The following is a 27861-nucleotide window of genomic DNA, read 5'->3' on the forward strand; positions in this document are numbered from 1 at the left end:
TTGTTTTAAAACAATTGTTTCTTGGTTCGTGAGATTCAATGACAGTGTGTGTTCTCTTTTATGTATTGAATGTGTTTCCAAGAATAAAAGTCTAATAAAAAGATAATGGCGTTGTCGCCCTCCTCCTCTTTGCTTCTGTACGAACGGAGGCTGCACTGGCTACAGTTGAATTGTCTCATCACGAGACCAATTAATCAGCTTCTCACAGTCAGACATGTTTGTTTACGTTTGACGTGAAGTCGGAGCTGGGCAATTTCAGGTCAGAATATCTGACAAATGAGTCGTCTGGAACGCAGCATTACACTCACACACACGGACAGTGAAGCAGCGATGATGGAGGAGCCCTCGATGACATTAAAGACGGTTAATGACAAACACAGGGTTCCTACGGTCATGAAAAACCTGGAAAAGTCATGGAATTGTAAAATATTTATTTCCAGGCCTGGAAAAGTGCTTGAAAAAATTTCTCGGAAGAAGTCATGGAAATTTATTACATTCATATTTTCATGTCGTCAACGCAGAGTTTTAAATAATTCATATGCTTTTAAAAGGAATACACTCAAAATATAAGCAGGCATAAGCTCTCTCTGTCTATCCTAATATCTATCTTTCGATGTAACATGAATACTATTTGTTCAATTTAATTATTGAGTATTTCTACTTCACTGTCTTAGTACTTTTACTTGTAATGGAATATTCATTTACTGTCTTGTTACTTTTACCCCAGTGAATGATACGAATTCTACTTCCACCATTGATTAAGTTTATTTAGTTGCTTATACTGTAGAACTTGTAACAGTATTTCTGCTGTGCAGTATTAGTACTTTTCGTTGGCTGCTGGCTCGGAGCTCGGAGTCTCTGTTTCCTCCCGCTGGCTGTCTTTGTCATAGATATATATATATAAGGCTAGATATCTCGGCCACCGGAGTCGAATGTCCGCACATGGCGGCCATCTTGCTACATGCGGCTCGCCCACCCATAACATTGTGTTGTAGTGGTACGTACTTTTTATAGTTATGACACTGCATACTTATGAATAATTATGTTATTTGCTAAACCGAGTTATGGTTATTTAAAAAGTACGTATCATTACAACATAATGTAATGGGTGGGCGAGACGCCTGTAGCAAGATGGCCGCCATGTGCGGACGTCCGACTCCATTGGCCGGCAACACGGACGAGACATCTAGCCTTATATATATATCTATGATCTTTGTCCCCTCAGAGACGAGATGTGCGCAGAGAGGAGGAATATGGCCGCCGTGCAGCTGCTGCGGGTGCCGGTCTTATATATACAGTCTATGGTGTCGGTACGTGAGCGGATCAGCGCTGCCGCTGATGACTGCCTGCTGCAGGTGGAGAAAGGAGGAGGACAGGCTCAAGTCCCGGAGCTGAGAGCGATGCTAATGGCGGCCTGGGAGGAGATCCTCGTGGGGCTTGAGGAAACCTTGGCAGAGTACGAGGACCGAGTGGAGCAGTCCAAGCGGGAGATCTGCCGCCAGAGGAGGCTGCTCGATGCCGTGATGCAGCCCATAGTCCGGCTGCTCAGAGCAGGTCAGTCCCTAGAGGAACCGATAACAGGCTAACGTTAGCTAGCATCAGCTCGAGCAGCGGAGTTAATACGTCACTTCCTGTCCCTGTCTGCTGCGCCACCTCTCACATGAATAATGAGGTTTGATTGATGCTGTTGTGAACGAGTCTGTGCAGAAAACATGCTGCTCTGTTGCTCATGTCTGAAACAGAAAGTTTGGACACATTTCTACGGTGGTCCTGAGAGCTCAACGCACAGCAACTTAAGAAAACACATGCAAGTGGACCAAACACAAGCAAAGTAAGAAAACATCTTCATCAATTTCACAACACAACACATTACAGAAATCAAGGCAATACAAAAATGCGCAGCAAATAGAGAAACGACACCGGAAGCGTTCCAGTGGACAGCTAAAAGTTATGGACACTGCTGCCAGAGGAGACACAAAAACGTTCAATACATCATACAAATTCGGTTCTACACAGGGGTCGGCTCCTCAGCCCCTCTGCAGTGGCTGCACAGTGAGTGAACATCACTTTCATTTTTTAAATCATCATCGTATCAGGCCATCATGATATACCAGGAGCGGGCAAGTGTGTCTGTGTGTGTGTAGCTCCTGTTATTTGTCTGTGGGTCTCTCCGCCCACTCGCTCGCAGAGACCCACAGTGAGATCTGATCACGGAAGACAGTCTGAGCTAGAGACATGCTGTTTTCTCTTGTTAAACTGAATAAACAGTGCTAACAAGCAAGCCCCTGTTTGTGAGGCAATTTATTGTCCATAGTGTGCAGGGGTAGAAAACCTTCATCTCAAAAGTGACATTTTGCCCCCTCTTCTGAGCGAGCGGGCGGGGTAGGGGACCCGGGGCCGGTGCGCTCGCTATACACACACACTCGCCCGCTCCTGGTATTTCATGATGGCCTGATACGATGATGATTTTAAAAATGAACGTGAAGTTCACTCACGTTCATCTTTACGTTCATTTTAATAATATGAAACTGATTCGTTTTGTTCAGCGTTCGCGAAAAATATGCACAACACTGTCTCCTGTGGCAGCAGTGTCCATAACTTTTAGCTGTCCTCTGGAAACACTTCCGGTGTCGTTTCTCTATTTGCTGCGCATTTTTGTATTGGCCTTGAGTTCTGTCATGTGTTGTGTTGTGAAAGTGATGGAGATATTTTCTTACTTTGCTTGTGTTTTGTCCACTTGCATGTGTTTTCTTAAGTTGCTGTTCATTGAGCTCTCGAGGCCACCGTACATTCCTCTGAGTTTTACCCACAGGTCTTGTCTGAAAGCAGCTTAACCAACTAACGTCCCCTCGCCCTGTTCTCCTCGGTTAGTGACCTAATTGGTTTATTTGGCCTCAAAATGAAAAACCTTTTTACCAGAACCCCTTTGTTTTATGCTGCTTCCTTTACGAACTGCGTCGTATCACCAACTGTAAACAACCTCAACATCTCATTCATATGCTTTTAAAAGAAATACACTCAAAATATAAGCAGGCATATGCTCTCTCTGTCTATCCATCTATCTATCTACCTTTCGATCTTTCGATGTAACATGAATACTGTTTGTTCAATTTAATTATTGAGTATTTCTACTTAACTGTCTTAGTACTTTTACTTGTAATGGAATATTAATTTACTGTCTTGTTACTTTTACCTCAGTGAATGATACGAATTCTTCTTCCACCATTGGTAAAGTTTATTTAATTGCTTATACTGTAGAACTTGTAACAGAGTATTTCTACTGTGCAGTATTAGTACTTTTCGTTTCCTCTTCGTCCTTCAGGCCAGCAGAAGTCTCTGGTTCCTGCTGCTGTCTCTCTCCGTTCGAGCCGAGCCTCGATGTGCTCAGAGAAGAGGAACATGGCCGCCGTGCAGCTGCTGCGGGTGTCGGTACATGAGCGGATCAGCGCTGCCGCTGAGGACTTCCTGCTTCAGGTGGAGAAAGGAGGAGGACGGGCTCAAGTCCCGGAGCTGAGAGCGATGCTAACCGAGCGGCTAATGGCGACTGGGGAGGAGATCCTCGCGGTCTTTGAGCAAACAGTGGCAGAGTACGAGGACAGACGCGAGGACCGAGTGGAGCAGTCCCAGCTGGAGATCAGCCGCCAGAGGAGGCTGCTCGATGCCGCGATGCAGCCCGTAGTCCGGCTGCACAGAGCAGGTCAGTCCCTACATAGATATAAACACTACATGTCTCGGCCGCGTTGCCGGCCAACGGAGACGAACGTCACCACATGGCGGCCATCTTGCTGCGGAGCAGCGCGCTCACCCATAACATTGTGTTGGTAGTGGTAAATAACCATAATTTACTCAATTTTTAACGGATTGGTTTGTTATAAACGTGAGAGATGAGGTTACGACACTGTCCCCACCCTTTACATAGAGGTATACTTATGAATAATTATAATTATAACCATGGGTTTTCATATGAAAATAACATTAAACAAAACAGATAGGTGCAATAAATACACACATGCACAAGGTATTTATGTCAAATCAATATAAAGGCTACTAAAACTGAACATACAGGATGGCAACATGAGATATATGTATACTTTTATTATAGGAATATTACTAATATAATAAAATAATTTGAGTTATTACATGTTTAGTTTAAACAAGTGACACACACACTACCTCACAGAGAGACACACACATGCGTACAGAGATACACACACTCATTGCTACAGCTTTCACTATAGAGCCATCATGTAGCACAAGAGCATTGATTTCTGCTGATAGCAAAGTGGTACAATTCAATCACACAACACACACACACTCTCTCTCTCACACACTGACACACACAGGTTACATGGATCTTTTTTGTTACTGAGGGAGAGTAAAGCGCTTCAGTCTAACAGACATGTCGGTGGATGTCTGATCAGAAACACAGGCCAGAAGACGAGACTGTTAATATTATCATCATATCAGAGGTTGTTATTATTACTAATGTAACTTCAGACTAAACTCCAAAAGGTTTCCTGCTGTATGTTAAAAGCCCAGTTATCTCAAATCACAGAGACATATCTCCCTTCTATCTGTGGTGGTGGAACGCCACAGAGCAAACGTTGTTTTCCACAAAGACACATGGATGTCAATGCAAACATCGACAGAACTAAACTGATAATCAATAAATCGTTTAAATAGCTGCTTTGAGGTACTATAGTATGAGAATATGCTGCTGTTCTTAGTTTTATTTATACCACCATAACTGGAATTATTTTGTGAGGTGGGTTAAACTGTCACTTTATATTTTATTTAGGTATTAATCATGGACTATGCACATTAATAACACTGTAAATATGTCAGAGTTAGTCAAGAGGATAAGTTTCATCTGTGGTACCTGGCCAGATGTTAATTAATGGATAAGTACATCATACATATTAGCTTGGCCTGATTTAGAATCATGAGTACTACCTGACCGGTACACCAGTTAGCCAACAGCTTTGGTTTCTTTTCTATTTGCATGTGTTTTCTTGAATTGCAGTGTGCTGAGACACCATAGTATCTGCTGCTGCCTCCAAAGATCCACATCCCTCAGCCTCCAATCTGCAAGTTGTTTCAGGCAAAACCCCATAACAGTGAATAACATTACATTACTTTATATACATATACACACTAGGGCTGCAACTAACGACTATTCTGATAGTCGATTAGTCACCGATTATTGAAACGTTTAATCGACTAATCGGATTATGAATGACACAAATTCTCAATAGCTATTATTTAGCAAGCAGCTTTTAAATTTAGCTTGAGGTTGTTCAAGGCATGTGATGACTGAAAATAAAGACAATAAAGATAGATACTTCATTATAAAAAATGTCTTTTAATAAACTTTGCTGCATATAAGGGTACTGTTGACACAAAAGCAAAGAAAAATCAAGTTTTTGTCCATTTAAAACCAAGGACAGGCAAAGTGCTAATAAAAAAAATTAATTTAAATTTAAGTATCCCTTTTTACTGTGAACCAAGAACAGGCCAAGTGCTGGTACTAAAAATAAATTAAAAATCAAGTATCCATTTTTCGTGTTAACAAAAAAGGACAGGGAAATTAATAAAAACATCAACAAACGAAACTAGTCTTCTTCAGACTTAATCATTTTGATTAAAACAAGACGTTTGTCAGGCAATAGGATAACATTTCGCTTTTAAACTCGTTAAAAAAAAGTTTAAACCATATTTTTGTAATGGATTCTAGAATCCTGCGCGCAGATATATACGTGTATATATAACATCTGACAGAAGCGAGTCTGCATAGTCTCCATTACGAAGTCAAATGTGCCTCATCCTCAAATGCGCGTGTCCTGCTGCCCTGGAGAGCAGGTCCGCTGTACAGATTCTGCAGGTAGTTTTTCTCGGGCCATGTTAAGAGTGAAGTTCTCCCGAACTTTTTACTTCCTGGTGCGCGACTGCGCGCGGCAGCGGACGCCGACATTGGTCCATGTTTCGTCGCTATTGCACATGCGCGACTTTCAGAGATAGGAAGGGAGCGAGATGGCTCACTCCTCAGGTACTTCCATCAGCACCTCCGGTAAAACGCCGTTTAGTTCCGCTGCGCGGCACGAGAAACACGCGCTCTGACGTCACCAACGAATCATCGACGAGTAAATTCGTCGGCGACTATTTTGGTCATCGATTTTTGTCGACGACGTCGACTAATCGTTGCACCCCTAATACACACACACACACACACACACACACACACACACACACACACACACAATAACTAACCACCATCTCCATGTGGTTTGGCTGACTGTGCAAACATCAGTCATCTGTGGGGTGACCACAGTGCAGTTGCCAAAGATCAGAGAGAGACGCAGCAAAAATAGGCGGGCGAACAGAGAGACCCACCAGGGTCGTAACATTGGGCTAATGCCCTTTGAAAAGGAGTATTTTATTGAGCTTGTGTCTCATGTTATTGCTCCGTAAGCCCAGTGTAGTAATTTTTGTGATGTGGACTTAGCTTAAAGAACAGGGACACAACTAATGTTAGCAGCGTATGGTGGTGGCTGTCTATACCATACTGCTTGTCGCTGATGTGCTCCCCAAGCACAAACACATCCTCTGACCTGATCCTCTTCCGCACAATGTACATGACCTCCAGCAGTTTGATTGGCTGTGATCGTGCGAAACTCGATGATGCCTGGCGAATGACCCACTCTGCTGCCCTGATGACCCTCACTGTGCCCTCTGATGGAATCACCAGGCCTCCATTGTTTCTTAGTGACAGCAGGTGGTAGCTCTGGTCCTTGATGGCAGATGCAGCGTCTGTCACCAGGCTGGCACGGCAGACATCACAGGACAGCTTCTTCAGTGCCCGTCGCACAACAAATCCTGAAATTTGAGTTAGTATAATAATATCATAACTTATAATAAGCATGGGGAAATTAAGGGGACATGTCTCTTTTTGGACTGTCGTCACATTGTTTTCCCACAGCTTTGACGATTGGCTCTATCGGTTATAGGCAAAATCGACATTCAGTCAGCCTTTACCTGAAATGTACACGAGAGCATTGTCCACAAGACCATCGAAGCTGACAGGAAGGTAGCTGTGGTCATGTATTAGGGCTGGAATGTCAGCAAACGGGGATGGAAGATCTTCTTCTCCTCCTGCTGCAAAGGACATATCTACAGCCGACAGGCTTACAGAGGTGTCAATGACCGCTGGTAGGGACTCTGTATCATCCTGCACTGTTACATTGCCTCTGCATGGTTTGACAACTCCACACCGGGTTCATCAGCTTCCTAAATATGTATTTGAATTGGCTGGCACTGGGGTTGTTATTCCAGCCATCTTAAAAAAAACACAAGATATACAAGTATATTACACAGATATTCAATATATGCTTTAAAATGTTTTATGCTTAAAAAAAAGACAAATTAGAACTAGCCACCCCTGAATGATCTTTCCACATAAATTAAGTTGAATGACATTTTCAAACAATTCAGACTGTATCAGTGGAGATAAATTCTGCAAACAGATAGTCAAACACACAGACATTTTTCTAAATACTCAAAAAAGTTTGTGACACTTCGAGGTAATGTATATGTCTTCAGAAAACACATTTTACCAAAAATGAAAAAAACAACAACATATGGACCGACCAACTGAAAACAGTACAAGCATTTGCTGAAGCTTTGTGTCATTTAGTGTTGCGGCTGTTAAATATAAATTATGAACCCTACCGGATGCTGTGATGGAGTTAAAGAGAAGTTCCAAGTGGTCCTGGCTGAATCTGTAGGTCAAGACATATCGCTGTCCTTCAAGCAGCACAGGAACCATCGACAGCAACGTGTCAATATTTATGATGTAGCCCCGGACAGAGAGGAACCTTCAAAAGCAAATATTGTATTACTATGATGATTCTGCCAAAACAGGACACAAGAAAGCAGGGATGCAAACTAACAGTATAGGGTGAGAATAGTGAATGCTCCCAGAGCAGCACTTCCCAGGGGAACTAGTTTGCATCCCTGACCTTAAAGTATAATCAGTGTGAGATTCAGGATCCTTAAAATTACTTTTAGGACACTAAGCCTTCTTGAATCAATTCACAACTTAACATGCAGACCATGCAATACCTACTGTTATGAGACGGGTTAATCCTGGTGGCATTCACATTTAACAACCTTGTTTTGGGGGTAGCTGACCAACAGATCAACTACTAAGGGAGGGTGGGTGTTAAAGGGTTAAAGGGGTTAAAGCAATTATCACTCAAATGTTGGTAAGAACAGTACAATGTTGGGAAATGTTTTTTGTCAACGATGCAAATCCCTAGCTGCATTACCTTAATAAATTCTGAAGTAGCCTCACAACCTTTGAACTCTGCATAGCCCACGTCCTGCAAGGTGCGTAGCGCCACTGCCACAGAGTTACTCAAAGTCTGAGCAGCCAGGGAGACCTTGATTGAGTTTATAAGGAGAAATGAAGAGCACATTATAGCGCTACAAGATGCGTAAATCATCAAAAAGTATAAAAACTAGGGCTGGGCAACGATTAAAAGTTTTAATCGCGATTAATCGCATGATTTCCCTGATTAATCACGATTAATCGCATTTGTATACGCAAAATCCAATAATGAATTAAAAAGTAGTCTATAGCGCAATTTTATTTTCAATGTTCTGCCATATGAACGAAAGTGCCATAACATTTGTTGTGCAAACACTTTTAACATCAGCATTTAATACAGTAGCAGATAGGGTTAGGGTTAACCCTAACCCTAATAAAATATTCAGTGTAAATCTCAACTTAACAATGTTATCAAAGCAAATACAAAATTAAAGCTCAATGCCACTGCCAGTGCATTAATGTTATTCTCTTCGTTATGAAAAATGTATACTCCTCCCTGCGTCTAACCTAGTCTGCCGAAGCCTCGCTCCGCTCGCTGTATCGTTGAGTGATTTGCTGATATCAACTGTGTGTTTTGCATTTTGGTGATATTTTAGACTGGAAATACTCCGGTGATAAGAAAATTCACCTTGGCAGTGGTTACAAATTACTTTGGTTCTGTTGACTCCGCCGTCTTGAAGAACTTTAAAATGAAAATGGCCATGTAAAAGCTCTGTACCCTTATCCATGGTTGTGTATCCGCCAATTATTTTCTTTTTTCCGGTTCCGCAGCAGTCAGCAACAGACTTTCAGAAAATAAAAGCCTGACTTTCACAATAAAACAATAAATAATCAAACCTGAGTTAATGCGAGATAAAATAATTGTCTGATTTAAATAAGTGATGAGTTAACTCGATTAAAACGAGTTAACTTGCCCAGCCCTAATAAAAACACAATAAAGCCCTAGAGCCCATTTCTATTGCGGCCCTCTATACATAAATCATCATGCAAACATACCTTCATCTTCTGATTAGCAAAGTTCACATGCTTATCTGTGACTCCGTTGGCAGCATGTAGTCTTTTCTTTTGGACATTGTTCAGCTGAACTATGTACATCCAATTGATACTGCCAGTTATGCTTCTAATTGGGCTGTATGCCTGCAGAATAATGCACACGTCAACTGTAAAGCACCATAGTCTGCACAATTATGTAAATACAATCAAAATGTATAAAAAGCAGAACAGTCAACCAGAGAAGATAGGCAATAATGAGCATGTACCTGCAACATATTGCCTGTCAACTTCAGCATGTGGCAAGCGTCCATCATAACAAAAACATTGTCATGGGTTACTGGATCTGGGAAATGGGTCTTCAAGGGCTTACAGGGGTCTGCTTTTAGATCGCACCCAAGTTGGGAGCACATACTGAAATTTGATGCATGACCATCCATTGTCATGCACACCACCCTTATCTGACGATGATGCAGCTCTTCTAATGCATGATCTACTAACACTTTCTGTGATTGTGGTGTGAAATAATATGCAATTGGAGCTTTCCAATAACCTTGAAGCCCAACCACCATAATCACAAGAGCCTCGGAAGCTATGTCAGTCTCATTCAATCGATCCCCCATGTCCACATAACCAAACATTGTTTGTGTCTGAGGATCATGTTGAACGTGTTTTTTGATGGAAATGGCATCCAGCATCAGAGTGACACATCCGTATTTGACCTCATCTTCCTGACGCCGTCTTTCCAGCATGTCCAACATCATTTTATTGAGACCAGGTCTGGCATCAAGAGAGCTCAGCCACCTTGCAAAATTAAAAAGTAGATTTAACCACGTAGCCATTTAACCACTAACCCAAGCATCCCTATATTGTCTGTAGTGCTTAATGTAATTCAGTGTAAAATTAGACATCACGAAGAATACCTTTTGTAATGAACTGGGATGTGGCAGGTGAATATGCAGAGTATCTCTCAGGTAGTGATATGCCTTTGGACCATGCAGATGGAGCGTAAGGGCAAAATCTCTCTGGGCCTTGGTGTACTCTACGCCCTGCCTCGACAGGAGATGAACCGGAAGATCTGAAATTGAATTAGCAACAGTGATTCAGTAGGTCTCCTTTTAATAGTAACTAGGAAGCCAACAAAGAACATACAATACACAAAATATTTGTTTTATTATTTTACCTGAGTAGCATTCAAGCTCGTCTTTCAGCTCTTAGTTGATGAGATTTTTCTCCTTCAGTTTCTCCAGAAGAGCCTGCATGTTGTTCTTGGCCCTATTTTCTCTCCTAAAGGCATTAGTCTTCTCCCGCTGCAGTTTCCTCACTCTCGCTGAGGCTTCTTCAAGTTTGACCTTTATAGCCTTAGGGGAAGCAGGTAATGTATATAAGTGGTCAGTGGCCTGCCGCTTGCGCTCCAATCTCCTCTCTCCAGTGGCTCCCTGTTGTTTTGGCAAAATATACATATATACAAATATATAAATTATAGTAATACGGAAATTAATAACTTACTTTTTCAACAATTCAATCTTCACTTTTCAATTCTGTGAGCCTGAATACATTTTTAGGTTCTCAAATTCTCCAACAGAAAACACAACAGCATACTTTTAAGAAATTTGTATAGGCTCCTCCACTTATAAGGCAAAAATGTGTTTTGTGGCTCTGGACAAAAATGTAAAGGTTGCCTACCCCTGGGTGTATTTTCAATGTTTATGTATGTTTATTCTTTCCAGTGTATGAGTGACAGAGAAAGTGAGATAGCCAGTCGGTCGGCTTCTCTAGCGACCCTACCACCTGGCTTAGCAAGTTTTCTTGGGGGAACCCTGCAACTGTAAACAACCTCAACATCTCTACTTCCTGAATGTGATCGTTAAAAAATCACGACAGTCGATTACAAGCGACACAACACTTAAGGAAACTCTGAAATGATAAACGTGTGTATTTGTGTTTCAGGGTGTCCTGCAGACATCCAGCAACTGATGGTGAATAAAGAAGAGGTTCCCCCTCAGCAGCAGCAGTGGAGCCCCCTTGTGGACCAGGAGGACCCAGAGCCCCTCCACATTAAAGAGGTACAGGAGGAACCGTGGACCAATCAGGATGGACAGCAGCTTCAAGGACTGGAGGAGGCTGATATCAAGTTCACATTGACTCCTGTCGCTGTGAAGAGTGAAGAAGATGAAGAGGAACAGAAATCGTCAAAGCTTCATCCGAGTGAGAGAAGAGGGAACCTAAGGGGCAATCTAGAGAAAGAGAAACCTTTTAGTTGCTCTGAGTGTGGTAAAAGATTTAACCAAAAGGGCAATCTGAAATCACATATGAGGAGTCATACAGGAGAGAAGCCATTTAGTTGCTCTGAATGTGGTAAAAGGTTTAACCAAAGGAGCAATCTAAATTTTCATATGAGGCGTCATTCATGAGAGAAGCCATTTAGTTGCTCTGAATGTGGTAAAAGATTTTACCAAAAGGGCAGTCTGAAATCACATATGAGGAGTCATACAGGAGAGAAGCCATTTAGTTGCTCTGAGTGTGGTAAAGGATTTACCGGAAAGGGCGGTCTAAAAAAACACATGATGAGTCATACAGGAGAGAAACCGTTTAGTTGCTCTGAGTGTGGTAAAAGATTTAACGCAAGGGGCAGTCTAAAAACACACATGAGGAGTCATTAGGCTTGCAAAATTCCGGGGATATTCAAAGTGTGCAGTAGTGTGGCCTCAATAGCCCTGCTGTTGTGTGCAGGATGCTGGGAATTATCTGTGCATGTGATGGAGAAATGCACGGTGCACGGTTGACATTAAACATGCAGCATGTGCCGCATTCCATACCTCTTTAAATAGAGTTTACAATGACGTTTCTATTGGTCAGCGTTTAATTTGTGGTAACATCTTTTTTTTGAAAATTCCCCAATTTCCCGAGCCATGGAAGGTTTCCGGAACGTTTCCGGAAATTTTCCACCCCTTTGCAACCCTAGGAGTCATACAGGAGAGAAATCGTTTAATTGCTCTGACTGGTAAAAGATTTAAGATTCAGTCCTATTGTACGAGACGTGAGGATTCATAAAGGAGAGAAATTTTTCAGTTGCAACCTTTTGTAACAAAAGATTTTTTAGAATTTATCCACATATATTCATATTATACATATTCATAGTTCACTGTTTTTAATAGACTATTACCAGTTTGTTAGTCCCTCGAAAATACAACTAATTTAATGACACGAAAGATTTGTGTTTATATATCTTGTTTCTACTGATCTCTACATAACTTATCTATCTTTCATAATGTCCTTCATGTCATTTATAGGTTAAAGTGTGTTCCTTGCACAGTATGAATTTGTGTTCTTAACTAATTTATATGATTAAATATGTTTGTTTTTTAAATCAATGGTTTCTTGGTTCGTGAGATTCAATGACAGTGTGTGTTCTCCTTTATGTATTGAATGTGTTTCCAAGAATAAAAGTGTATTTTAAAGCTCCAAATGTAAATTTTTTTGAAACATCAAGGTTGAATGGCGTTTTGAATTCTCAGTGTTTACACATCTGTGGCGTCCCTTCCTCTCTTCACACGACTAACACCTGCAGAAAACACATCCATGCTACGTCCTTCTCTTTGTGCCCCACTCAGGTCTTTCTGACGTGGATAAATCGTTGTATACCTCAAGCAAGTAAGGAAATGTTAAAAAAAAATGAAAGAAGGGCTATTCTTTGAAAATAAAGTAAAATAAAAGCTTTTTGTATCTGTGAGATCTTAAATAAATCTTTTCGTGTTTAAGTTCTGCAATCACTGGGTTTGACTTCTGTGACTTTCTGAACTTTATCATCCTCATCACCAACAACAGTTTCTTATCAATATAAGCACGAGTATGAAAATTATATTTCTAATAGTTTGTTGATTGATGAGTTTGGTCATTTAATTTCGTTAACTTTTAAAAACTTTTTAATGGATTAAAATTCAAAGTTATCGATGACGTATTCTTTTTGAGTGTTATTTTACTTTCTGAACTGAACTTTATAATAATAAGTCGATGATTTAGTAATGCAAAACATCCAAGGTTGAATGATAACATATTCCTCTCTGTGGTACAATAATAATACAGTAAATCATTTATCATCTTAAAAAGGTCAAGTAAAAATGAAGATTGTTGCCATTTTTTGGCAGATAATTCATATTCAGCTAATCTAATTTAGGTCAGTCAAGTTATTTAAGTTCTACGGAGCCCCGGAAGGGTCATTGCAAAGATTTTGAATCCAATATTTGTGTAAACAGCAGCTTCAGGGAAAGAAAAGATAATGTTATAAGTAGTAGTAGTAGTAGCAGCATTAATATAATTATAATTTAAGCATTATCATTAGTATTAATATCATCAATTAAGGCCCGAGCACCGAACAGTAGGAGAGCGTAGGAGGCCCTATTGAAATGGATTTTTTCAGGCAAATGAATTGCCTTTTTGAGGGCTTTCACATGCTCAAATTCTTACCAAAATTTGCAGAAAATTAGAAAGTGGTGAAAATGTACGTATTCTGGAGTCATTTTAAATGGTTGTGCCCTTCAGTACTGCTTTTCAGTCCCAGAAATTGTTGTTTATTTTTGGTTTTACGGTCAGTTTATTTCTACTTTACTGTCTTTGTAGTTTTAGTTGTAATGGAATATTACTTTACTGTCTTGGTACTTAAATTAAACTAAAATATTTTACAATTGATGGATAAATTAATAGAAATAGGCTAGATGAACAGATGAACTATCCTCAGTCAGCACGCTAATATATTTCCCCAGTAATATCATCAAAACTTACCTGACTAGTCCGTGGGCTAATGCAGTAGTGTGGCCTCAATAGCCCTGCTGTAGTGTGCAGGATGCTGGGAATTATCTGTGCATGTGATGGAGAAATGCACAGTGCAGGGTTGAAATTCAACATGCAGCGTGTGCTGCATTCCATACATCTTTAAATAGAGTTTTCAATGACGTTTCTATTTGTCAGCGTTTAATTTGCGGTAACATCGTTTTTTCCAATTGAGTTGCTCTGACTGGTAAGAAATTTAAGATTCAGTCCTATTGTACGAGACGTGAGGATTCACAAAGGAGAGAAATTATTAATTAGCAACCTTTTAACAAAAGATTTTTAGGATTTATCAGCAGATATTCATATTATACATATTCATAGTTCACTGTTTTTAAGTAGACTATGAACAGTTTTTATGTCCCTAGAAAATATATAACTCATTGAATAACACGAAAGATTTTTGTTTATACATCTTGTTTCTACCGATTTCTACATTATTTATCTATTTTTTATAATGTCCTTCATGTCCTTTTAAGGTTAAAGTGTATTTTTTGCACAGTATGAATGTGTGTTCTTAACTTGTTCATATGATTAAATATGTTTGTTTTAAAACAATTGTTTCTTGGTTCGTGAGATTCAATGACAGTGTGTGTTCTCTTTTATGTATTGAATGTGTTTCCAAGAATAAAAGTCTAATAAAAAGATAATGGCGTTGTCGCCCTCCTCCTCTTTGCTTCTGTACGAACGGAGGCTGCACTGGCTACAGTTGAATTGTCTCATCACGAGACCAATTAATCAGCTTCTCACAGTCAGACATGTTTGTTTACGTTTGACGTGAAGTCGGAGCTGGGCAATTTCAGGTCAGAATATCTGACAAATGAGTCGTCTGGAACGCAGCATTACACTCACACACACGGACAGTGAAGCAGCGATGATGGAGGAGCCCTCGATGACATTAATGACGGTTAATGACAAACACAGGGTTCCTACGGTCATGAAAAACCTGGAAAAGTCATGGAATTGTAAAATATTTATTTCCAGGCCTGGAAAAGTGCTTGAAAAAATTTCTCGGAAGAAGTCATGGAAATTTATTACATTCATATTTTCATGTCGTCAACGCAGAGTTTTAAATAATTCATATGCTTTTAAAAGGAATACACTCAAAATATAAGCAGGCATAAGCTCTCTCTGTCTATCCTAATATCTATCTTTCGATGTAACATGAATACTATTTGTTCAATTTAATTATTGAGTATTTCTACTTCACTGTCTTAGTACTTTTACTTGTAATGGAATATTCATTTACTGTCTTGTTACTTTTACCCCAGTGAATGATACGAATTCTACTTCCACCATTGATTAAGTTTATTTAGTTGCTTATACTGTAGAACTTGTAACAGTATTTCTGCTGTGCAGTATTAGTACTTTTCGTTGGCTGCTGGCTCGGAGCTCGGAGTCTCTGTTTCCTCCCGCTGGCTGTCTTTGTCATAGATATATATATAAGGCTAGATATCTCGGCCACCGGAGTCGAATGTCCGCACATGGCGGCCATCTTGCTACATGCGGCTCGCCCACCCATAACATTGTGTTGTAGTGGTACGTACTTTTTATAGTTATGACACTGCATACTTATGAATAATTATGTTATTTGCTAAACCGAGTTATGGTTATTTAAAAAGTACGTATCATTACAACATAATGTAATGGGTGGGCGAGACGCCTGTAGCAAGATGGCCGCCATGTGCGGACGTCCGACTCCATTGGCCGGCAACACGGACGAGACATCTAGCCTTATATATATATCTATGATCTTTGTCCCCTCAGAGACGAGATGTGCGCAGAGAGGAGGAATATGGCCGCCGTACAGCTGCTGCGGGTGCCGGTCTTATATATACAGTCTATGGTGTCGGTACGTGAGCGGATCAGCGCTGCCGCTGATGACTGCCTGCTGCAGGTGGAGAAAGGAGGAGGACAGGCTCAAGTCCCGGAGCTGAGAGCGATGCTAATGGCGGCCTGGGAGGAGATCCTCGCGGGGCTTGAGGAAACCTTGGCAGAGTACGAGGACCGAGTGGAGCAGTCCAAGCGGGAGATCTGCCGCCAGAGGAGGCTGCTCGATGCCGTGATGCAGCCCATAGTCCGGCTGCTCAGAGCAGGTCAGTCCCTAGAGGAACCGATAACAGGCTAACGTTAGCTAGCATCAGCTCGAGCAGCGGAGTTAATACGTCACTTCCTGTCCCTGTCTGCTGCGCCACCTCTCACATGAATAATGAGGTTTGATTGATGCTGTTGTGAACGAGTCTGTGCAGAAAACATGCTGCTCTGTTGCTCATGTCTGAAACAGAAAGTTTGGACACATTTCTACGGTGGTCCTGAGAGCTCAACGCACAGCAACTTAAGAAAACACATGCAAGTGGACCAAACACAAGCAAAGTAAGAAAACATCTTCATCAATTTCACAACACAACACATTACAGAAATCAAGGCAATACAAAAATGCGCAGCAAATAGAGAAACGACACCGGAAGCGTTCCAGTGGACAGCTAAAAGTTATGGACACTGCTGCCAGAGGAGACACAAAAACGTTCAATACATCATACAAATTCGGTTCTACACAGGGGTCGGCTCCTCAGCCCCTCTGCAGTGGCTGCACAGTGAGTGAACATCACTTTCATTTTTTAAATCATCATCGTATCAGGCCATCATGATATACCAGGAGCGGGCAAGTGTGTCTGTGTGTGTGTAGCTCCTGTTATTTGTCTGTGGGTCTCTCCGCCCACTCGCTCGCAGAGACCCACAGTGAGATCTGATCACGGAAGACAGTCTGAGCTAGAGACATGCTGTTTTCTCTTGTTAAACTGAATAAACAGTGCTAACAAGCAAGCCCCTGTTTGTGAGGCAATTTATTGTCCATAGTGTGCAGGGGTAGAAAACCTTCATCTCAAAAGTGACATTTTGCCCCCTCTTCTGAGCGAGCGGGCGGGGTAGGGGACCCGGGGCCGGTGCGCTCGCTATACACACACACTCGCCCGCTCCTGGTATTTCATGATGGCCTGATACGATGATGATTTTAAAAATGAACGTGAAGTTCACTCACGTTCATCTTTACGTTCATTTTAATAATATGAAACTGATTCGTTTTGTTCAGCGTTCGCGAAAAATATGCACAACACTGTCTCCTGTGGCAGCAGTGTCCATAACTTTTAGCTGTCCTCTGGAAACACTTCCGGTGTCGTTTCTCTATTTGCTGCGCATTTTTGTATTGGCCTTGAGTTCTGTCATGTGTTGTGTTGTGAAAGTGATGGAGATATTTTCTTACTTTGCTTGTGTTTTGTCCACTTGCATGTGTTTTCTTAAGTTGCTGTTCATTGAGCTCTCGAGGCCACCGTACATTCCTCTGAGTTTTACCCACAGGTCTTGTCTGAAAGCAGCTTAACCAACTAACGTCCCCTCGCCCTGTTCTCCTCGGTTAGTGACCTAATTGGTTTATTTGGCCTCAAAATGAAAAACCTTTTTACCAGAACCCCTTTGTTTTATGCTGCTTCCTTTACGAACTGCGTCGTATCACCAACTGTAAACAACCTCAACATCTCATTCATATGCTTTTAAAAGAAATACACTCAAAATATAAGCAGGCATATGCTCTCTCTGTCTATCCATCTATCTATCTACCTTTCGATCTTTCGATGTAACATGAATACTGTTTGTTCAATTTAATTATTGAGTATTTCTACTTAACTGTCTTAGTACTTTTACTTGTAATGGAATATTAATTTACTGTCTTGTTACTTTTACCTCAGTGAATGATACGAATTCTTCTTCCACCATTGGTAAAGTTTATTTAATTGCTTATACTGTAGAACTTGTAACAGAGTATTTCTACTGTGCAGTATTAGTACTTTTCGTTTCCTCTTCGTCCTTCAGGCCAGCAGAAGTCTCTGGTTCCTGCTGCTGTCTCTCTCCGTTCGAGCCGAGCCTCGATGTGCTCAGAGAAGAGGAACATGGCCGCCGTGCAGCTGCTGCGGGTGTCGGTACATGAGCGGATCAGCGCTGCCGCTGAAGACTCCCTGCTGCAGGTGGAGAAAGGAGGAGGACAGGCTCAAGTCCCGGAGCTGAGAGCGATGCTAACCGAGCGGCTAATGGCGGCTGGGGAGGAGATCCTCGCGGTGTTTGAGGAAACCTTGGCAGAGTACGAGGACCGAGTGGAGCAGTCCGAGCGGGAGATCTGCCGCCAGAGGAGGCTGCTCGATGCCGTGAGGCAGCCCGTAATCCTGGTGCAGCCCGTAGTCCTGCTGCACAAAGCAGGTCAGTCCCTAGAGGAACCGCTCACATGCTAACGTTAGCTAGCATCAGCTCGAGCAGCAGAGTTAATACGTCACTTCCTGTCCCTGTCTGCTGCGCCACCTCTCACATGAATAATGAGGAGGATTTGATGCTGCTGTGAACGAGTCTGTGCAGAAAACCTGCTGCTCTGTTGCTCATGTCTGAAACAGAAAGTTTGGACACATTTCTACGGTGGCCCTGAGAGCTACACGCACAGCAACTTAAGAAAACACATGTAAGTGGACCAAACACAAGCAAAGTAAGAAAACATCTTCATCAATTTCACAACACAACACAACACATTACAGAAATGCGCAGCAAAGAGAGAAACAACACCGGAAGCGTTTCCAGAGGACAGCTAAAAGTTATGGACACTGCTGCCACAGGAGACACAAAAACATTCAATACATCATACAAATTCGGTTCTACACAGGGGTCGGCGCTAACGTGAACATAACGATGAATGGAGTGAATGTCATGTTATTTTTTTAAATCATCATCGTATCAGGCCATCATGAAATACCAGGAGCGGGCCAGTGTGTGTGTGTGCCGAGAGCGCACCGGCCTTTGGCTCCGACCACGCCCATTCGCTCAGAAGAGGGGGCAAAATGTCTTTGATAGTAAAGGTTTCCAACCCCTGCACACTATGGACAATACATTGCCTCACACACAGTGGCTTGCTTTTTAGAACTGTTTATTCAGTCCGCTCCTGGTATTTCTTGATGGCCTGATACGATGATGATTTAAAAAATGAACATGACGTTCACTCACGTTCATCTTTACGTTCATTTTAATAATATGAAATTGATTCATTTTGTTCAGCGTTCGCGAATATTATGCACAACACTGTGTCTCCTGTTGCAGCAGTGTCCATCACTTTAAGCTGTCCTCCGGAAACACTTCCGATGTCGTTTCTCTCTTTGCTGCACCTTTTTGTATTTGCTGCGCATTTTTGTAATGTGTTGTGAAATTGATGGAGATATTTTCTTACTTTGCTTGTGTTTTGTCCACTTGCATTTGTTTTCTTAAGTTGCTGTTCGTTGAGCTCTCAGGGCCACCGTACATTCCTCTGAGTTTTACCCACAGGTCTTGTCTGAAAGCAGCTTAACAAACTAACTGACGTCCCCTCGCCCTGTTCTCCTCTCTTAGTGACCTAATTGGTTTATTTGGCCTCAAAATGAAAAACCTTTTTACCAGAACCCCTCTGTTTTATGCTGCTTCCTTTACGAGCTGCGTCGTAAAACCAACTGTTAACAACCTCAACATCCATCCTTCCTGAATGTGATCGTTCAAAAATCATGACAGTCGATATTAAACGACACAACACAAGTTTTTCAAAACTTTGAAATGATAAACGTGTGTATATGTGTTTCAGTGTGTCCTGCAGACGTCCAGCAGCTGATGGTGAATAAAGAAGAGGTTCCCCCTGAGCAGGAGGAGGCTGATATCAAGTTCACATTGACTCCTGTCGCTGTGAAGAGTGAAGAATGTGAAGAGAAACTTAAATCGTCAAACCTTCATCCGAGGGAGACGAAGGAGAACAGAGGGAACCTAAGGGGCAATCTAAAGAAAGGTAACTCATTGAGTTGCTCTGATTGTGGTAAAAGATTTAACCAAAAGAGCAATCTAAATTCACATATGAGGCGTCATGCAGGAGAGAATCCGTTTAGTTAGCAACACTGTACTATGCAGCCACTGCAGAGGGGCTGAAGAGCCGACCCCTGTGTAGAACCGAATTTGTATGCTGCATTGAACGTTTTTGTGTCTGCTATGGCAGCAGTGTCCATCACTTTTAGCTGTCCTCTGGAAACACTTCCCAAATCAAAATCTGTTTATTGAAGGATTTTCAATATATAAGTGCAATGCTGAATGGACGTTACAGAGACAGGAGGTAAACATGAGTACAATAATCAACACCAATGTGGTCAGACAGACATGGATTAGGCAATATAACTTCAGGAACAAACAAAACAAAAAAAACACAAGGAAACAACAGAAAAAGAAAAATAGAAAAAAAACAAAGGCAACGTTATACAGAAAAGAAAGAAAATATACCAAATAAAATCTTCAAACGAAAAATAATCCCTTCCTAGTCACTGCCAATGCACTACAATAATATGAGAAGAATACAGTACGTCGTTTTTCTATGGACAACTCGACCTCCGCCTCCATGAGCCCAAAAAGAGCAATCAACGGGCTTGGTTCCAATCTGATGCCAAACACCCAAGAGAGTGTATGGAAAATTCTCTCAAGTAGTTGGTAAGGCTCGAACAGGACCAGTACATGTGGATGAGTGAAGCTTCAGCAAAACCACATTTGATACAATGTGGGCTAATATCAGGGTTCATAGATGATAGTTTTGCCTTTGAGATATGAGCCCTGTGCACCACTTTGAGCTGAATTAAACTGTGACGTGCACAGAGGGAGGTCGAGCCAACCAGTTTAAGTATGGAAGTCCAAGTGTCCTGTGATAGAGAGAGACCCAAGTCTTCCTCCCATGCTGTTCTAAGCCTATCTGTGGAGGTACGCCCAAGATCCAACACCATGTTATACAGAACTGAAATTAACTTTTTTTTAAGTGGATTAACAGAGAGGACTCTATCAACAGGGGTCAAGTCTGTTGATATTAAATAGCCAGGTAAATGAGAAACAACAAAATGCCTTTGCTTGAAGATATCTGAAAAAATTTGACTTAGGGAGACTGAATTTTTCACTTAGCTGCTCAAAAAATGTTAGGCTGTTGCCTATGAACAGGTCTTTAAAGCGCATGATACCCTTCCTGTGCCATTCACGAAAAGCAGAATCCTGGCAGGAAGGTTTAAAAAGATGGTTTGATGCGATGGGGCTCAGAAGAGAGAAGCTGTGAAATCCAAAATATTTCCTAAATTGTGCCCAAATTTTTAAAGAATGTTTAACCACCGGTTTTTTAATGAATCTGAGTGAGGGAGGTGGGAGTGGGGATCCGAGAAGTGCAAGAATTGACGTGTTATCATCCGACTGTAGCTCCATCTCTACCCAGTCAGGGCAGTCAGGTCGGCTGTAGTAAAAAGACCAAAACGCAAGACAGTGCAAGTTCACAGCCCAGTAATAGAAACGAAAATTTGGGAGAGCAAGACCACCAGTAGCCTTGGTTTTCTGCAGGTGGTTCTTGTTCAAACGTGGTCGTTTACCTTGCCATAACTATGAAGAAATAACTGAATCAAGAAGTTGAAAAAAGGCTCATCTCAGGGTTCTTATGGCCACACCCTAATGGCAGAGTGGCCTCAGCTGCGCCAGTGAAGGTGCCTCTCGAACACACACACACCTGGTGGAGACGAGAGAGAGAGGGGGAGAGAGAGAAAGAAAACACGGCACGTAAAAGATACAATTTTAGCATCCGTGTTAAGGAGGGAAATAGGCCTGTAGGAGGCACATTCAGTCGGATCTTTACCCTTCTTTGCAATAAGGGTAATACAGGCCTCAGTAAATGATGGAGGAAGTGAGCATTGCCTGCTAGATTCAGACAGGACTGAGCATAACAGTGGGGAAAGCAGCAGAGGATTTCTTAAAAAATTCTGCCGGGAAGCCATCGGGGCCTGGGCACTTGCCTGACTGCATTGAAGAAATGGCTGAAGCTATTTCTGTCTGGGATAAAGGTTCTTCCAATCTTTTCGTTATGTCTGATGAAAGACTAGGGATGTTAAGACCACTTAGAAAGTCAGTTAATTGCATTAGAATCACTCTGACAAACTGAGGCATAAAGCTGGGTGTAAAAGTCCCTGAATGTTTCGTTAATCTGTAGGCGATCTGTAGTTATAAGGCCATTTGGTAACCGGATCTTAGAAATATTTTTTTTGCTTTTTGACCTTTGAGTTGATTGGCTAAAAATTTGTCAGATATGTCTCCATATATGTAGAACATGGTTTTACTCTTTTAAAGTGATTGTTCAATTGAGTAGGCGTGAGCAGATCGAATCTGCTCTTAAATTCCAACTGTTTTTTATACAAATCTGGACACTTAGTCTGGGCGTATTGTTTGTCAATCTCTCTGATTTGGTGGGCAAGGTCTGATTGTTCTTGGTGAGATTTTCGCTTCACTTGTGCGGAGTAGGCTATAATCTGCCCCCGGAGGTAAGCCTTAAGAGCATCCCACACAATTAAACAAGAAATGTCTGGAGACATATTTGTAGTAAGAAAAAAGGCTCTTTCCTCCTGCATGAATTTGACGAAGTTTTCATCCGACAGCAAAGTCGAATTGAATCCACTGTCTGTTCCTCTGAGGGAGGCCAGGGAGAGACATGGTCAGGACAATGGATGCATAATCCGAGATGACAATACTTTGGTAAGCGCACAAATGAACCAGTGGAATAAGTTTGTTATTGATAAAGAAATAATCGATCCTTGAGTACGTGTGATGGACGTGTGAAAAAAAAGAGTATTCTCTGTCGTATGGATGCAAAGAACGCCATATATCACAAGCACCATAGTTAAAGAGAAAAACCTGAATAGAACGGGCTGACCTACTTGCTGTGCTGGGTTTAGTAGAAGATCGGTCCAAAACGGGTCTAACCAACAGTTAAAGTCACCTCCTAGGATAAGAGAATATGTATTAAGATCTGGGAGCAATGAAAACAGTCGTTCAAAAAAACCTACGTCATTCACATTAGGAGCATAAATGTTTACAAATACTACAAGTGTGTTACATAGTTTACCTGAGACAATCACATACCGACCGAACCTATCAGAGATCTCATCATGTTACACAAAGGGAATATCTTGACTGATGAGAATTGAAACTCCCCGGGCTTTTGCTTGGAAAGAGGAGTGAAATCCCTGTCCCGACCATCGTGACAACAGACGGACGTTGTCTGAACAGCGAATATGGGTTTCTTGTAGGAAAGCTATTTCTGCTTTACGTTGTTTCAAATGTGAGAAGACCTTTTTTCTTTTTACAGGATGGTTCAGACCCTTAACATTCCAACTCAGTAGACCTAGATGTCTGTTCATAGCGCTTGATAAATAAAGTTAAACCATGAGCGCAGTGGTCTAAGCAACATATTAAGAGATAAGGTGTGACTAGTGCATTGTGCTGGATTCGAAAAGATTACAAAATTACAGGCAGTGACATCTAACCCTAACCCACCCTCCCAACCAAGACAGCTGCCAAAAAGATAAAATAAGAAAAAAGCAGCAAGCTCTTCAGAACAAACATCATTCAACAACACCTCTTGTGAAATATGTGTAGACCTAATCTAGGGGGTCTTTACAAACAAAATAGAAAGAATAAAGGAATTTGAGCTCTAAGATATGATTACAGATAAAATAAAGCATCTAGTTCCAGGTAACAGAGTTAAAATTGTCTCCCAACGTAAACAAACGCTCACAGGTGGAAAAGTGCATTGCCAAGGGTCGTAATGCAGAGCTAGACTCTATATTAATAACATTCATAGCAGGACCGGCCCTCATATGAAAACAGAGAGAGTAAGTAAATTTAGTTTTAGATACATTATTTATGCAAAATGACAAATCACCGTGAGGTTTGCTTGTATATTAGTAATAGTCTGTGGAAGCTGTCAAAAGGAACAGCGTTAAAGTACTCACGTATGAACCAGTAGACTGAACATATTCACCAGTATAAGCAAGCCGCGCCGTCCAGCTTGTAATTAACCATGCAGAAAGGCAGGACCCAAATTGGAGCCACCTTTCCTCTGCTGGGTTAGTCGTCAAACAGTCTCATCACGGAGTTTGAGGATCTGGGGAGAGACCTGACGTACTCGCGCCCCGTGTCCGCAGAGCTGATCCACTTTCTGGCTTCGCTAGGCAGCATCAGCCGGAGCCGGGCGGGGAAGAGCAGGGCAGGCTTCAGACCCAGTTTATGAAGTTCAGTTATCGCGTGTCTGTACTCCGCTCGCTGGGTGACAACTTCAGGGCTGTAGTCCTCTACGATCCGAATTGGCTGGCCGCAATAATCGAGCTTCCGTCGCCGAGCCTCTCTGATGAGGAGATCCTTCGTCTGGTAGCGGTGTAGGCGGAGGAGGACAGGCCACGGTCGCTGTCCGGGGACCGGTTACGGTGCCATAGAGCGATAGGCCCTGTCGATTTCTGGTGGAGTTGGCAGTAACTCGCTACCAAATACCTCACACAGCAGCTTCCAAAAAAAGTCGGAGGGCCGTCCGCTTTCGGTAGACTCAGGCAGGCCCAAGATGCGCACGTTTTGATGTCTGCTTCAGCTCTCCAGGTCGGAGACTTTAGCCTTAAGCTTAGCATTGTCGTCTGTCAGAGTCGAGCAGATGTTTTCAAGACTCTTTGACTGGTGTCCTCTGGTGCGAGTTCATAGGACGAGACACGCTGGCCGAGTTCCTCTACTGCGAGCCGCGTTTGGTCGAGCTTCGAGTCAAGCTGGCTGAATGTTGTCTTGAACTCGGTGACTAGAGAGTCACGGCGCTGCTCGAGCAGCGCAGTGATGGCTTCCAGCGTTAAGCTAGAGTTAGCTTCTTCTGTTTTGCTCGATTTTCCGCTTTTCAGAGGCATTTCAGAGAGAAGACTTGTTTTTTCCGGTCAAGACAGGACGGGAGATTAAAGAAGACATTCTTCCTAACAATTAAGTTTGAGGGCTGGGTAGTTTGAAAAGTTCAGTATTCACAGGAGCTCTCGTATACACGTCTACTCCATCTGCCCTCTCCCCCCTATGGAAACACTTCCGATGTCGTTTCTCTCTTTGCTGCGCGTTTTTGTATTTGCTGCGCATTTTTGTAATGTGTTGTGAAATTGATGGATATATTTTCTTACTATGATTTTGTTTTGTCCACTTGCATTTGTTTTCTTAAGTTGCTGTTCGTTGAGCTCTCAGGGCCACCGTACATTCCTCTGAGTTTTACCCACAGGTCTTGTCTGAAAGCAGCTTAACAAACTAACTGACGTCCCCTCGCCCTGTTCTCCTCTGTTAGTGACCTTATTGGTTTATTTGCCCTCAAAATGAAAAACTTTTTTACCAGAAACCCTTTGTTTTATGCTGCTTCTTCATGACAGTCGATATTAAACGACACAACACAAGTTTTTCAAAACTTTGAAATGATAATCGGTGTATTTGTGTTTCAATGTGTCCTGCAGACGTCCAGCAACTGATGGTGATTAAAGAAGAGGTTTCCCCTGAGCAGCAGCAGTGGAGCTCCCTTGTGGACCAGGAGGACCCAGAGCCCCCTCACATTAAAGAGGAACAGGAGGAACCGTGGACCAATCAGGATGGACAGCAGCTTCAAGGACTGGAGGAGGCTGATATCAAGTTCACATTCACTCCTGTCGCTGTGAAGAGTGAAGAAGATGAAGAGGAACAGAAATCGTCAAAGCTTCATCCGAGTGAGAGAAGAGGGAACCTAAGGGGCAATCTAGAGAAAGAGAAACCTTTTAGTTGCTCTGAGTGTGGGAAAAGATTTAACCAAAAGAGCCATCTTACTATGCACATGAGGACTCATACAGGAGAGAAGCCATTTAGTTGCTCTGAGTGTGGTAAAAGATTTACAGCACGTGGCCAACTGAAAACACATATGAGGCTTCATACAGGAGAGAAGCCATTTAGTTGCTCTGAGTGTGGTAAAAGATTTAGCCAAAAGGGCCCTCTAAATAGACATATGATGCTTCATACAGGAGAGAGGCCATTTAGTTGCTCTCACTGCGGTAACAGATTTATCGAAAGAGGCAATCTAAATCAACATATGAGGCGTCATACAGGAGAGAAGCCATTTAGTTGCTCTGAGTGTGGTCACAGATTTTCCGAAAGGGCCGGTCTAAATATACACATGAAGCTTCATACAGGAGAGAAGCCATTTAGTTGCTCTGAGTGTGGTAACAGATTTACCGCAAAGGGCGGTCTAATTAAACATATGAGGATTCATACCGGAGAGAAGCCATTTAGTTGCTCTGAGTGTGGTAAAGGATTTACCCAAAGCGGCACTCTAATTAAACATATGAGGAGTCATACAGGAGAGAAGCCATTTAGTTGCTCTGAGTGTGGTAAAAGATTTACCGCAAGCGGCGGTCTAAAAAAACACATGAGGAGTCATTAGGGTTGCAAAATTCTATATATTCAAAATTGGAAACTTTCCATGGGAGTTAATGGGAATAAACTGGAAATTTTGTTGGTAATTTATACTAACTGTATTTACCTTGTCATAAACAGACATAAATATAAACATTTTTTTTTGTCATAAGCTGATTTGAGCCCTGAGGATACTTTGGACACTTGACTATATGCTTCTGCATCTTTGTGGCATTCTTAACATAGGTCTTTGCACAGTATTTGCAAATGTACACAACCTTTCCTTCTACATTGGCTGGGGGTGAAATGTCTTCAAATATGAGATAGTGCACGTGGCATTGTTCTGTAGAATAAGATGACAAAAAAGCTTGTACAAAACACTAATGCAATGCCAGAGATATAAATAGTTAGGTAAAAAATTGGAATCGTCTTTAAAAATATTTTACAATTGATGGATAAATTAATAGAATTAGGGTAGATGAACAGATGAACTATCCTCAATCAGCACGCTAATATATTTCCCCAGTAATATCATCAAAACTTACCTGACTAGCCCTTGGGCTAATGCAGTAGTGTGGCCTCAATAGCCCTGCTGTAGTGTGCAGGATGCTGGGAATTATCTGTGTATGTGATGGAGAAATGCACGGTGCACGGTTGAAATTCAACATGCAGCGTGTGCTTCATTCCATACATCTTTAAAATTGAGTCAGCATTTAATTTGCGGCAAAAAAAAAAATTCCAAAATTCCCCAAATTCCCGTGCTTAACTTCCCGTGGAAAGTTTCCGGAAATTTACCGAAAAATGTTCCACCCCTTTGCAACCCTAGGAGTCATTCAGGAGAGAAACCCTTAAGTTGCTCTGACTGGTAAAAGATTTAAGATCCAGTCCTATTGTACGAGACGCGATGATTCATAAAGGAGAGAAATTATTCATTAGCAACCTTTGTGGCAAATTATTTTTTTGGATTTATCAGCAGATATTCATGCGATACATATTCATAGTTCACTGTTTTAAATAGACTACAGTTTTTAGGTCCTTAGAAAATATAACTAATTGAATAATATCGAAAGGTTCTTGTTTATATATCTTGTTTCTACTGATTTCTACATAACTTTTTCTATTTTTCATAATGTCCTTCATGTCATTTTAAGGTTAAAGTGTGTTCCTTGCACAGTATGAATGTGTGCTCCTAACTAGTTCATATGATTAAATATGTTTGTTTTAAAATATTATCATTATCAATGGTTTCTTGGTTCGTGAGATTCAATGACAGTGTTTTTTCTCCTTTATGTATTGAATATGTGTCCAAGAATAAAAGTGTAATAAAATTCTTTGTTTCTGTACAAACGGAGGCTGAACTGGCTACAGTTGAATTGTTCCAT

The 27861-nt window shown here is 41.7% G+C and overlaps 2 protein-coding genes across 2 annotated transcripts; both read left to right on the plus strand.

Moving 5' to 3' along the window:
* The first annotated feature begins 1446 nt into the window (after positions 1-1446).
* Positions 1447-13146, plus strand: LOC132996742 (zinc finger protein 350-like). Its single transcript, XM_061067095.1, has 3 exons — positions 1447-1554; positions 3323-3697; positions 11327-13146. Exons 1-3 carry the CDS (start codon positions 1524-1526, stop codon positions 11788-11790), a joined length of 870 nt encoding a protein of 289 aa, XP_060923078.1. The 5' UTR covers positions 1447-1523; the 3' UTR covers positions 11791-13146.
* Positions 13147-15999: 2853 nt separating this feature from the next.
* LOC132996727 (oocyte zinc finger protein XlCOF22-like) lies at positions 16000-27601 on the plus strand. The gene is made up of 4 exons (XM_061067071.1): positions 16000-16299; positions 18068-18448; positions 19842-20039; positions 25555-27601. The coding sequence occupies exons 1-4, from the start codon at positions 16047-16049 to the stop codon at positions 26505-26507; spliced, it is 1785 nt and encodes a 594-aa protein (XP_060923054.1). The 5' UTR covers positions 16000-16046; the 3' UTR covers positions 26508-27601.
* The last annotated feature ends 260 nt before the right edge of the window (positions 27602-27861 follow it).

Source organism: Limanda limanda, chromosome 23, assembly GCF_963576545.1.
Source record: "Limanda limanda chromosome 23, fLimLim1.1, whole genome shotgun sequence".
NCBI lineage: Eukaryota > Metazoa > Chordata > Actinopteri > Pleuronectiformes > Pleuronectidae > Limanda > Limanda limanda.